Genomic DNA, 14,511 nt, shown 5'->3' on the forward strand with positions numbered 1-14,511 from the left:
ATTAAGTTAAGATCATTAACGTTTTTATCCAATAGCTCATGCGTGTCTAATGTGTGTAACCTGTTATGCAATCACTAGGTCCTCAACCATGGTGATTCACAATTCATGCTCATTTGCCTAGTAATGGTGATGCTCCTATGCCCAATTCTTTTTTGACAATGCTTCCACTCTTTTGACATGCTCCCTACAAGGAAATTCTCCGCAGTTAAATCATATTACCATAACAAGTTATTAATCATAAATGATCATAACGGCTAACTGCCTTTTCAATTCCATGAATTCATGATAAATAATCAACTAGCATGTTATCTTCATATGAAATTATAACGACTAACCATCTTACCATTTCGCAAGATTATAACAAATTTAACTGTCAACTGACTTCATGTGAACCTAAACGGTTATATGAACATTTTAAATTGGGTCAAAAATTGGGATGTAACAATATTCATCGCAATGAAAAATCTTGGGGTCTACTCGGCCGAATTGGTAGGTTAAAATGACAAGATTCATACGGGGTTTTCATTTTGCTTGAGGGATACAATCCACAATTTTGGAAACTTGATTTCCAAGTCAAAACCTATGAATATTGTAAATGGAGGTAAGGTTTTCCCCTAGAATCTTTGAAATGCTTTTCTCTCGAGGAATGAAAATAAAAGATGTGACTTGATAGTGGTAAAATATACACCAAGCAAAGAGTAAATGGAGAATATTTAAATGTCAATTATTCTGCACTTCTGAATTGTGTTTTGTATAAAATCATAATGGTATTACAAAAAATCAACGACAAATTACATTCAAGATCATATTTTTTAAAGTACAAAATACTCTTAATGTCAAAATCAATAAGAAGGACACACAAGCAAGACAAACCAAAGCACTATATCACAATCATGATAAAATGATGGTTTCCCAACAAAAACCATTACCTTGTATCGCAGCAAATATTGTCTTCCCTCTTACCAACCGTTATACACTTTCTCAAAACTTTTCCCAACAAAACACAATTACATTTAGCTGATAGGCTGAAATTTGGAGGTTACTTTTTGGTGTCGGCCCTCAAATGTATATTTGTCTGACTTTTCTCACAGTTTTGTTCTTGCTTTATGGCTAGGGTCCCATTTTCCCTAGTCCTTTGCAAGTGTAATCGCTGTACATTTCATTCCCTTTGATCTATGTTGGTCATTTTGTGGATATTCTAGCACGTGCCATATCATCATGCAAGATTGGAAAGAATATTTTGACAGACTACATCTAACATATATCAGACTTGACTTAACCCTTGTCTCTCCAATATAACTGAATCTCTTACCAGCCAAAAGAAATATAACATGGGCACAAACACTGCATCTGCATCACTTCATTCAAGATGTCTACCAAGATTCAATACACAATTTCCTATCCTATAAAAGCATGTTAAAATGACAGATGTTAATATGAGAGCTTAGAACAAGATGAATGCAAGAAACAAGAATTAAGAGGGGGAAAAGGTTAGATAACTATACATGTTAGATGCCAAAGTAACGGTACTTTCAGAACAATGATAATGCCAATGTGGCATCCCAAAACTTACCTATCACAATCATGTGAAAGCTTGCTTCTATTTCTCACCAAGATGAATGCAGTAAATGAGAACATATTGGTTGCTTGTAAGAAAGATGATTCCCAAAAATTGTGATTCAGTTTGTTACCTCTCATACTTATAATCTTGGATATCTGGTAGTCAATGAGAAGAAGTGTAATGAGTTACATCCACAACAATGGAATGCTATGGATGCTACTCTATTTTTTAGTGGACCTATCACAGATTGAATCAAGATATGTATTGCTACCATATAAAACACGGATATGAACTTACAATTACAGAGTACAAAAATTATTATTTTTTTCCATCTATTACATCTTTCATTCAATTTACTTATGTATTCATCAGCATTTTTGCCAGTTAAACACAACATCAAATCAAAATGCAATGATAGCAACAATTTTAGTTAATGAGACTACCACTACATTCCATCTAAGCAAGCAACTCCTGGAGTGATCACAAGGAGATTCTAAATCCAAAAGATCAATATTACCAAAGAAAAAGGAAGATAATGTGAAGTAACAGTGACAAACTTTTAATATTCAAGACTCGGCAGAAATGTAATGAGCATAAGCCACCTCTTTCTATTGCACATGCACCAAATCCTTTCAATAAAAAGAAATTCATTTACATCAACTAAAATCAAAACGGAATAATAGCTAAAATTGGAATTTAACTACCTGCAATGTTTGTGTCTCTGGGCACATCCACTAAAATGAAAATGAAATGATAAGTTACAAATGACATTAAATTACCTGTTATATTTGAGTCTCTGGGCACATCAACAAGCAACGCATGACCTATTTTCATCAGAGACAAGGTTCATTCAAAAAGTAATTATAGAAATTTCGGATAGATCTAAAAAAAATTATAAAATGCAAATTTCACTTCAATTGCTACATAATTTCTTATTTCCTTGCAGAATTCAGCGATACTGTGGATATATAAACAAGAATAGCAAGCAAAATGTCACATTTATTTTAGTGTTAATCAAATAAATTTTCACAGGAATATTTAATAGTAAAAATTATTGCTAGCAAAATAGTTTAGTTTTATCCTTGAAGAAAGTACCTGGATTTATTAACTGAATGATGAGCAAGGAACTTCTACCTACCAAACAAATAGTAGTAGCAATGACAATATCTTGATCTAATGATTGCTAGGATGATGTTGAAGCTCTTGAAGTAGACATGTTTATCCAATAGATCATTGTAAATATTTGTGTATGTGTCTGTATGTATTCATGCAGTTGTAGTTATGTACATGGGGCCGGTCAGCATATTTCAGCCACAATTTGGTCGTAAAATATGGGATTAGTCTGATCTTTGTAGAGATATTTCCCATGAATTTTGTGAGATCTCCATAAATATCGAGTCAAGATTCACCCATCTGACCTCTAAATGTCCAAAAATCAGTAAACCAAATAAAGCCAAAACTGAAAGTGTAGATTATTATCATTGTAATTCATGCTCCTACCAAAAATTAGCTCCAACATTTTTCATTTGGGCCAGGAAAAGTTTAGGTGGTAAACTAGAAATTTTGGGTTTAACTAACAAGAAAAAAGTGTCCAAACATAACAACAACAGCCAAAAAAGTTACTCAAATGCTTCCACATTATCATAAAACTCTCAAAAAGCATACAATATCAGTTAACATACAGATTTTGCAAAGAGTTACCAAGGCATAATCTAACCAATTGAGCAAAACCAAGAACTAGGTTGGTCTTACAAATAAATATATTCTGCAGAAAAAAGGAGAGGCATCTAAGTATATTTATGATTATATGTCTTGTATGAATTGTAACATATAGGAAGAGGAAAGATGGCAGTTGCATAGCAGGGGAAGTAACAAATTCCATGGCAGAAGAAGATAAGACTAATTTCGTAGAAGAGACATTTTTGTATTTCATTTCCTAAGAACCATTTCTATTTTGGCTTTCCCCCCTTTGAGGTCTCTAGGGTAAATCTCTCTGTTTTTTTTTGTGCACTTGCCCATTGGATTCTTCATTACCTGACATTGTGAATTGTCATAGGTAGGATAAGCTCTTGGAATAAATATAGCTCTCTAAATACTTTAGGCATCAAACATATGGGGTACAAGATAATTAAGACCATGTAGATAGCGTGTGTACATTCACATGTTCTCTTCTGTATAAGGATATATGTGACAGCTTGCTGTATTCCATGTCTCAAATCAGCTCATGTGTGTTGAATTTCAGTAATAGAGGTACTACCTTGAGAATTTGTGGCAAAGATAGATTGGCAAGTTTAGGGATTGTGTATGATCTTGATGATTAATTATTGCACCTAACTCTATTTAGGTGTATATTATGTATCACACACACATACATACATACATATGTACGTACCATAGTTGCACTGCCCTGGGGGACAGAGGGGCCCAAATTTGGGGACAGCAGGGGGACGGCAAAAAGGCACAGGAGAGGGGGGTGTATATACTATACATATGGTACTTAAAATGATAGTTATGAAAACATGTATAACAATATAAGACAAAGATGTAAAATACTAATTTACTAAAATTTAAATACTTAAACATTGAACATGAAAGTGGAACATTGAACAATAAATATTAAAGTTATAAATACTTGAATGGGTAAGTGGAAGAGTTCTAACTTCTATTATGTAAATATTAAAAATAGTAGTTATAGATATCAAAAATATGAGTATCTCATCGTAAAGATGATTACATTGAGCAACATGATATGATATTCAATACAACCAATAGAGTATTAATAAATTTTTTTTTTTTTTTTTAACAAACTTTACTTTTTTTGTTTGGATAGGCAATGCCCAGCCACCCCCAGGAGGGGTCAAAGAACTTGTTCCTATCCCTTTGTTCCCTTAGGAGATGTTGGGACGACCCCCATCTCTGGCAGACTGGTGGCACCATTGAAGACGTTGAAATGGCATACCCTGTCCCCATCTCGGAGACGTTGGGATTTTTTTTTTTTTTTTTGGTGGGGGGTGGGGGGGTGACGCGTCCCCATGTTACACTAGAATGTACGTACCTATATATATATATATATATATATATATATATATATATATATATATATATATATATCGACACACGCACACAAGTTCTAACAAGTATAGAATACATACATGTGGGTATAAGCATGCATCAAAATAGGGCACATGGCATAATGTCCCCACTTTAGCAATTGACCAAGAGTGTCTGTGTTAGCATAGTTCTACATGGTCCCAAGGGCTAACGACGGGTTTAAAAGGGATCCTAGAGTGTTTTGGCCCAGTCATCTCCAGTTTGGGCCAAAACGGAGTGATTTACTCAGTCTTAGGCATACTATTTTTAGTAAGTCAGCAGGACACAAGGGAGGCTAGTTTTTGGTGATTGGATTTGATACTCCTTGGCGAGGATCTTCCCGACGAGCTATCACTCCTGTTGTTCGAAGTCTGACGGCCTATATATTTTTATGCCTGAAGTAGTATTAAAGTAACATTTAATCTAGTTGTACGATAATAAAGTGTTACTTTAATATTAAATTTTATGGGAATGTGTGCAAATCAAAGGGGCACCTAAAGGAGACATATGTGAATATTTTAATATGTTTTATATTGCACATCTTTTATCCCACATTGCTCGTGAGAGTTGAGTCGACCCTTGGAGAAAGAATAAAAAGGAGAGTCGATGGCTTCATTAGGCAAGGTTGAATATGAAGAGAAATCGATCTGTGAGTTGCAGATCTATCCTTGGCATTAGAGGAGGTTTATCCTCTCTTGTGACATTTTAGACATCATTCCCTTGAGATTTGACCTTTGGAATTCATTGCTATCAGCTTCATTAACAAGCAGATTGGGCACATTTCTAGCTACAAGCATACTGGGTGTTTGCTCATATCCTCCCCGCTTCTTGTCTTGTGCTTATGCCATTCTAGAAGGATGATTTTTATGAGGATCTTGGACTGATTGAAGACATATTATACTGTAGCAGTACTGTAGCGCGGCATTATTCACGTTACTATAGCGCGGCACTATTCACACCACTATAGAGTGACATATTCACGTCACTATAGCACAACACTATTCATGTTACTATAGCAACAAGATGGGAAGTCATTGCTGGAAAATTATGTTATAATGCTGGAGTAATTAGTGAGTTGAAAAGTTTGCTACGTGTTTGATTTTATTAGTTTGAAAAATAATATTATTTCAGCATTAGTTCAATCTTTAGTTTGCATATTATTATATTGTTCATGTTATGTGATTTCAAATCTATGCAAAGCCATAAAAACAAACAAGCATTTTATTTCTGGAGCCATAAAGGAGTTTAAACATTTAACAAAGAAATAAAGAGTTAGATGCAAATTATTTGACCAAATTCCTATCAGCAGTTAGTTTAGCTTTTGGGCATTTCAAGGGTGCCATTACAATGGTATCCTTGAAGTCTTGCCATCTTGTGGAAGCTTTACAAGGAATTTGGAACAGCCGAATAGAGGGAGAAGTGTCTAACGAAATGTTAAAACACTAAAGTCAAAAATCAAACAGGTTAAGAATGTATGTTTGAGCATGCGACAGGCCATTAACTTCCACCATACTAGAGCAAGACAACAAAGATTCGGACTCACAGAGCAAGCAGTCTAGTTCATCCATGCAAGTGGACATAGAATCCAGTCATACAAACACAAGAGATATTCTTTGAATAGGACAGCAGTATGGGTGACCGAGATGACAGGAATATAGGACTAGACAGAGGGAGGAATGCTGGTCCAAATTAGGAGGTAATGTTCGGATGGTTAATAAATACATTAAAGCAGGGGCAACGTATGCAGCAGGAGCAGAATGGGTGAATGTATATAATATCACAGCTAATGTCTAGACAAATGGGCGTCAATAATAAATTAGGCGATGCCAACAATGGAAACAATAACAATGGGGGCAATGATAATAATGGAGGCCGAGGCAACAATGGTCCTGAGAATAATATTAATGATAATAATGATGGACAAGGCAACAATGGGAATGAGGCTGATAACTTTAGACACATTGCACACCTAGCTCGAAAAGCAAGCTCAAGACCTCTTCTACCCACATTCCCACCCAAAGATCCAGTTCAACCAGTGAACAAACTGCAGATTATCGAGTTATAGGTTCAGTTCAGGAGTTACTGGGACGCTGGTGGACCGGAGTTTCAGGTGGATATTTCCCTCAAAGATTATATGGACTTGAGGACAAGACATATGCCTAGAGTAGGAGGGAAGAATCAAAACTTTGAGCTGAGAAAGAAAGTTGGAAAACTTTCTTTACCTTATTATGATGCTTCGGGGAAGATGACTACATGATGTTGGGCGCAGAAGGTAGATAAATGCAATTGAATCCTATGCTTGAGGAGGAGGCTATCAAGTATGCGGCTATTCATTTGGAGGGCCCAATGCATGAGTGGTGGCACCATGGCATGGTAGACTTGGGGCATGATCAAATCACAGCTTACGAAGAGTTCACTAACAAGCTCACAGAGAGATTTGATAGCAAAGATCCCAAGTTACAGTTTAAGGAGTTGTGCAGCTCAAGCAATGAGGGTTAGTTGAGACCTATATCAGTGAATTCAGAGGTTAGTTGTGTGGGTCACAAGATATTTCAGAGAGGAGATTAGTAGTGTTGTTTATGGACGGACTCCCAGATCCCTTAAGGGGTTGGGTCAAGGGGCATGACCCCGCTATATTACAGAAGGCCACTAAGAAGGCTCGTCACTTAGCACCTTCTTCTTTTAAGAGCAAATTTCAGCCTAGGGATTCACATACGACGAAGGATAAGGATAAGGACAAAAAACCTTTTTACCAGGACGCACAACTGAAAGAGGATAATAGGAAATTGGATAATGACACCCTAAATGAGTTGAGGAGGAAGAAGTTGTGTTTTCATTGTAGAGAGACTTCGGACTTATCTCATAAGTGCCCTCTCAAAGCTAAGACAAAGCAGATGGAGAATTTTCCAGCGTAGGAGTCACAGTCAAAGGGGGAGGATCAGCACTCTAATTCGGATGAGAGTAGTACTCCAGAGGAGCAGCATTCCTAAGGATTATAGGTCATCGGCATGATTGACGGGGGCTTAAAAGGCAATAATATTTAGGGTCAGGGATACTATCCAAAGGCAGAAAATGATCTCTCTCATTGACAATGGGGCCACACATAACTTCATTGATGCACGGTTGGTAGCCACGAGAGGTTTACAGACCGAGGAGCATGTTGGGTTTAGTCATGGTAGCTAATGGTGACAAATTATTATGCACTCGGAAGATACCTAATCTTCCCATCAAGTTTGGAGATGGCTATGAGTTGTAGGATGAGTTCTATGTAGTAGACATGGGAGACGATGATGTCATCCTCGACATAACATGGATGGCCTCGCTAGTTGAGTTCACACTCAACCAAGCAAAACTAAAAATGATATTCCAGCATGAGGGCAGAATTGTTGTACTTAGAGGACTTTCAGATGGGAGTTGCAAAGTATTCTCCCTGAGGAGAATGCAGAGGCTTTTTCGACATAATACCATAGAGTGGGCACCAGGATCTTTCATTATGCCAGCTCCACATGAGCCACAGGTAAAGAGTAATCCACCAGATATCCAAGAGATACTTGACAGGCACACCAAAGTATTTGGCGATATTTCGCATGGGGTTCCTCCTGACACAGGGTTAAAGTAAGTTATTGAGCTCGAGGAGGGAGGCAAACCGGTCATGATTACTCCCTATTGTCATCCTAAAAAACACAAGGATGAGATAGAGAAGGCAATTAAGGAACTATTGGAGATGGGGCACATTAGGTCTAGCAAAAGCCCCTTTGCTTCAACAGTAGTTCTAGTGAAGAAGGATGGGATGATGTGCATGTGCATCGATTACAGGGCACTGAATAAGCAAACAATTAAAAACATGTATCCCATTCCTAGGATTGATGAGTTGCATGGTGCACACTTCTTCACCAAAATCGATTTACGATCTTGATACCACTAGATCAGGATGAGAGCAGAGGACATCGAGAAGACAACCTTCCGATGACACTATGGCCACTTCAATTTTATGGTTATACCATTTGGGCTAACCAATGCACCCACCACATTTCAAAGTTGTATGAACCAGGTGTTCAAGGGGTAGTTGAGAGATTCGTCTTGATCTTTTTTTACGACATCTTGGTCTTCAGTAAGACCTAGGAGGAGCACTTGCAGCATCTGGAGGAAGTGTTATCTATTTTGGATAGAGTCATCATATGCCAAGGAATCAAAATGTGAGTTTGGCATGACCGAGCTCCTTTACCTTGGGTATATCATTAGTGCAGATGGTGTTCGGGTCGATTCCGAAAAGATTAGAGCTGTTGTGGATTGGCCTACTCCCACAAACCTCACACAACTTAAGAAGTTCTTTGGTTTATGTGGTTTTTACAGGAGGTTTGTTAGGGGATTCTCACAAATTGCTGCACCTTTGACAAATCTCACCAAGAAAGGAGCCTTCACATGGACAGAGGCAACACAAAGATGTTTTGACCACTTCAAACAAGTGATGTCATCTTGTCCGGTTCTAGCTCTACCTGATTTCACGAAGCCATTTGAGCTTCAATTTGATGCTTCAGGAGACGGGATAGGAGCACTATTGATGCAGGAGAGACACCCCATTGCATTCGAGACTAGGAAGCTCCAAGGAGTTGAGAGGAGCTATTCTATCTACGACAGGGAAATGTTGGCCATAATGCATGCATTGGCCAAATTCCGATCATATTTGGTAGGTGGGCATTTTGTGATCAAGACTGATCACAATAGTATTAAATACTTCATGAGCTAGCGTGATCTTAATGACGGGCAGTGGAAATGGGTTACTAAATCGCAAGATTATGACTTTGATATAGAATTTGTCAAAGGTAAGAAAAATGTGGTGGTTGATACTTTATCTCGATGACCTCACTTATGTGCTCTGGCAGAGGTTTCAAGAGATTGGAGAGATTGGATTGCAGCGGAGTATGCAAGAGATGATTGGGCTTCTAGGATAGTTGCAAGCACCATTAAGGGTGACAGGTATGCGGCGTTGGATGGGTTGATCAAATTTCATGACAGGGTTTATTTGATCCCTACATCACACAGTTTAGAGAGTAGATTTTGAGGGCATTTCATGATAAACCTACATCTGGGCATCCAGGGGTCTTCAAGACCTATAGGTCGATCCGAGAGCGGTTCTCATGGAGAGGGCTCAAGGATGATATTCAAAGGAATGTTAGGGAGTGTGTTGTTTGTCAACACAATAAGAGAGAACACACCTTTCTCATAGGTTTACTATAGGCCTTGCCCATTCCAAACAGGAAATGGGAAAGTATTTCTATGGACTTCATCACTAGTTTACCACGAGTCCAAGGAAAAGATTGTATTTATGTGGTGGTAAATAGATTGACAAAATTTGCTCACTTCTTTGCTATTCCTTCTACTTCTACAGCAGCTCAGGTGGCAAATTTGTTCTTTAGAGAGATTTTCATGCTGCATGGGATACCGAGATCTATTGTTAGTGACAGGGATAGTAAGTTCATGAGCACCTTTTGGCAGGAGTTGTTTAGGCTGTGCAATACAGATCTCACACCTAGTACAAGTTACCACCCTCAGATAGATGGGCAGACGGAGATGATAAATAAATGGGTGGAAGGCTATTTGTGGAACTATGTGACTGCGTAGCAAAGGACATGGGTCAAGTGGTTACACATTGGGGAGTATTGTTACAATACCACATATCACATGACCATCAAGATGACTCCATTTATGGCATTGTATGGGTATGAAGCACCAAGCTTCACGGATTTGGTTTTGGGGAACAATCGAGTGTCCAGGGCCAAATACCTGTTGCAAGATAGTCAGGATATCTTGAGAGCGCTCAAGGAGAACATACAACAGGCCCCAAAATCAGCAAAAGTTGTATGCTGATCAGCATTGGGTAGAGCCCAATTTCGAGGTAGGGGATATGGTGTATTTGAGGCTACAGCTATATAGGCAGTCATTGCTCAAGAGGACCAAAGTAGAGAAGCTGAAGCCAAGATTTTATAGTCGCTACAGGATGATTCACAGAGTGGGCAAAATCACCTATGAGATTCAGGTGCACAATGTATTTCATGCGTCGATGCTTAAGAAAGCCATTAGTTAGAGTGTAGTGCCTTCTACGGATTTACCCCCTTTGGATGAGGAGGGGAAGCTTGTGTTAGTACCTGAGGCTATTTTGGACACACATACATACATACATAGATTTTGGGCATACGTATGTACGTACCATAGTTGCACATCCCTAGGGGATAGAGGGGCCCAAATTTGGGGACAGCAGGGGGACGGCAAAAAAGGATGCAAGAGGAGGGTGTATATACTATATATATGGTACTTAAAATGATAGTTATGAAAATATGTATAACAATATAAGACAAAAATGTAAAATACTAATTTACTAAAATTTAAATACTTGAACATTGAACATGAAAGTTGAACATTGAACAATAACAATTAAAATTATACATACTTGAATGGGTAAGTGGAAGAGTTCTAACTTCTATTATGTAAATATTAAAAACAGTAGTTATAGATATCAAAAATATGAGTATCTCATTGTAAAGATGATTATATTGAGCAACATGATATGATATTCAATACAACCAATGGAGTATTAATTAAAAAAAAAAATGGTTGGATAGGGAAGGCCGAACCACCCCCAAGAGGGGTCAAAGAACTTGTTCCTGTCCCTTTGTTCCCTTAGGAGATGTCGGGACGACCCCCATCTCTGCCAGAATGGTGGCAAACTAGTGCCATCATTGAAGACGTTGAAATGGCATACCCTATCCCCATCTCGAAGACGTTGAGATTTTTTTTTTTTTTTTTTTTTGGTGGGGGGTGACGCATCCCCATGTTACACTAGAATGTACGTGTGTGTATAATATATCGACACATGCACACAAGTTCTAACAAGCATAGAATACATACATGTGGGTATAAGCATGCATCAAAATAGGGCACATGGCGTAATGTCCCCACTTTAGACATTGACCAAGTGTGTCTGTGTTAGCCTGGTTCTACATGGTCTCAAGGGCTAACGAAGGGTTTAAAAGGGATCCTAGAGTGTTATGGGCCAAAACAGAATTGATTTACTCAGTCTCAGGCATACTTACTATTTTTAGTAAGTCAACAAGACACAAGGGAGGCTAGTTTTGGTGATTGGATTTGATACTCTTCGACGAGGAACTTCTCGACGAGCTATCACTCCTGTTGTTCAAAGTCTAATGGCTTATATATTTTTATGCCTAAAGTAGTATTAAAGTAACATTTAATCTAATTGTAAGATAATAAAGTGTTACTTTAATATTAAATTTTATGGGAATGTGTGCAAATCAAAGGGGCACCTAAGGGAGACATGTGAATATTTTAATATGTTTTATATTGCACATCTTTTATCCCACATTGCTCACGAGAGTTGAGTCGACCCTTGGAGAAAGAATAAAAGGGAGAGTTGGTGACTTCATTAGGCATGGTTGAATACGAAGAGAAATCGATTTGTGAGTTGCAGATCCGTTCTTGGCATTAGAGGAGGTTTATCCTCTCTTGTGACATTCTAGACGTCATTCCCTTGGGAATTGGGCTTTGGAATTCATTGCTATCAGCTTCATTAACAAGCAGATTGGGTGCATTTCCAACTACAGGCATATTGGGTGTTTGCTCATATCCTCTCCACTTCTTGTCCGATGCTTATGTCATTCTGAAGGGATGAATTTTATGAGGATCTTGCACCAATTGAAGATAAATTATACTGTAGCAGCACTGTAGTGCGGCACTATTCATGTTACTATAGCACGGCACTATTCATGCCACTATAGCGTGACACTATTCACCTCACTGTAGCACGGCACTATTCATGTACTGTAGCAGCAAGATGGGAAGTCATTACTGGAACATTATGTTATAATGTTGGAGTAATTAGTGAATTGAAAGGTCTGTTGTGTTTGATTTTATTAGTTTGAAAAATAATATTATTTCAGCAGGTAGTTCAATCTTCAGTTTGCATATTATTATAAATTCCTTCTTGTTCATGTTATGTGATTTCAAATCTATGCAAAGACATAAAAACAAACAAACATTTTATTTCCGGAGCCATAAAGGTGTTTAAACATTTAACGGAGAAATAAAGAGTTGGATGCAAATTATTTGACTAAATTCCTATCAGCAATTGGTTTAGCTTTTGGGCATTTCTAGGGTGCCCATTACACATGGGCTCATCTAGCACTTAAATTTGATAGATACAAGAATCTAGAGAACTTGATACAAGAACAAATTATCAAGATCATACAACTATCTAGCAAGTATAGCTCATAAAATACTCAGATTTGAACAGTCCATTCTAACATACATAATATGTCATGATATTACTATCAAGATTTAACTGTGTAGTTTTTGAGTCCTCATTAAACCATATTTCATGAGTAGTGATTCAACATGAATCCATCTCTCATGATAATAAATGAAACACTTAGCACTCACTGGATCTAGGTGATGCTCACAGAGGTGAAGCACCAAGACTTCCCGGAAGGTCACCCATCCCAGTACTACTCCAGCTTGAGCACGCTTAAATACGGAGTTTCCTCCATAGTTAAACCCATTGTGCTTGCAACCCCATTTGCAAAAACTTCACCAAGTGTTGTGCGTTATGAACCACTCATTAGAATGTCCCTTAAGCTCATCAATTGATAAGTGGAGATATTTCCATAGCAAGTCAAATTGTGATATTGCTATTAGGATTTAACTGTGTAGTCTGAGTCAAACTCATTGACCCATATTTCATGAGTAGTGATTCAACGTGAAACCATCTCTCATGATAATAAATGGAACGCATAGCACTCATTGGATCTAGATGACGCTCACAGAGGTGAAGCACCGAGAATTCCCGAGAGGTCACCCATCCCAGTACTACTCCAGCTTGAGCAAGCTTAACTACGGAATTTCCTCCATGGTTAAACCCACTATACTTGCAACCCCACCAAGTGTTGTGCCTTATGAACCATTCATAAACAACATAAAAGTATGTTAAAAAATATGGTGATGCTACCTAGAAAGAAAATTGTGTAAAATACAGCTTCGAGAAAGTGTGGCCCACCATGATGGTCATGTAGTTGTTGGGGTCTAAAATCGAGCCCACTTTGTAAATCGGGTGAATATTGTGTTGTGACCAAGACGTGGGAAACCCAGTATGGAGTACATGGTTGAAGGCGGATAAGTAAAAGCCTAGAACAATGAGGCCATGCTTGAAGAACTTTGCCCGAAATCCCTTCGTATCGACCACTCTAATGTTGTTAAGAGTCCTAACAACCTCCATGATGTTCGTAGGGCTGAAAAGATAGCAAGAAGTGGGGGAGGAGACATGGATGAGGGGTTGGTCAAGGATATCATAGAAAGAAGTGTGGGAGACCAAGGAAGCATGGTGTAACGCGACAAGAGGGGCGACAGGGGAAAAGGGTGCACCAAAAGGATTTAGGGGAGTGGATAAGAGAGGTAAGGAGGGCTTTCCTACGTCGGGAGATGTAAAGGCGCTTCTTACAATAGATGAGGTGGCGATAAGAAGTTTTCAGCCTAGCGTCGAAGGGGTGGCAATGGATAAAAGCATTGCACAAGACTCAATGGTGAGCTTTACAATCCTCGTCGTAACCATTTGTTCATAACACAAGTGCTCTTAGGCCTAGAAGGAGGGAACTGTGGGGTGATACAATGAGGAAAAAACAAAAGGGCAACATCCCAAATAGAGGCAGAAAGGAGGATTTTTTGAGTCTTTCATATGCATGATAAGTAGATAAAAACTACATATTTTTTCACCTTGCTTTCTAACTCTTCAATATTTTATTTTGCAAATGCTTGATTGTAAAATTGGCGAGAAAATGCCCCAAATCTGCAAA

At 38.2% G+C, this 14,511-nt stretch overlaps 1 protein-coding gene across 1 annotated transcript in view; it reads right to left on the reverse strand.

Moving 5' to 3' along the window:
- The window catches only part of LOC149551526 (cyclase-like protein 2), a 175,723-nt gene that overhangs the window by 114,270 nt on the left and 46,942 nt on the right, over positions 1-14,511 (reverse strand). Inside the window, exon 2 of the mRNA XM_089787024.1 lies at positions 2,341-2,385. Within this exon, the coding sequence (XP_089643150.1) occupies positions 2,341-2,385 (45 nt within the window). The remainder of the gene's footprint in view (positions 1-2,340; positions 2,386-14,511) is intronic.

This window comes from Cupressus sempervirens, chromosome 6 (genome assembly GCF_028749045.1).
Source record: "Cupressus sempervirens isolate cs-2001-9-10 chromosome 6, ASM2874904v1, whole genome shotgun sequence".
NCBI lineage: Eukaryota > Viridiplantae > Streptophyta > Pinopsida > Cupressales > Cupressaceae > Cupressus > Cupressus sempervirens.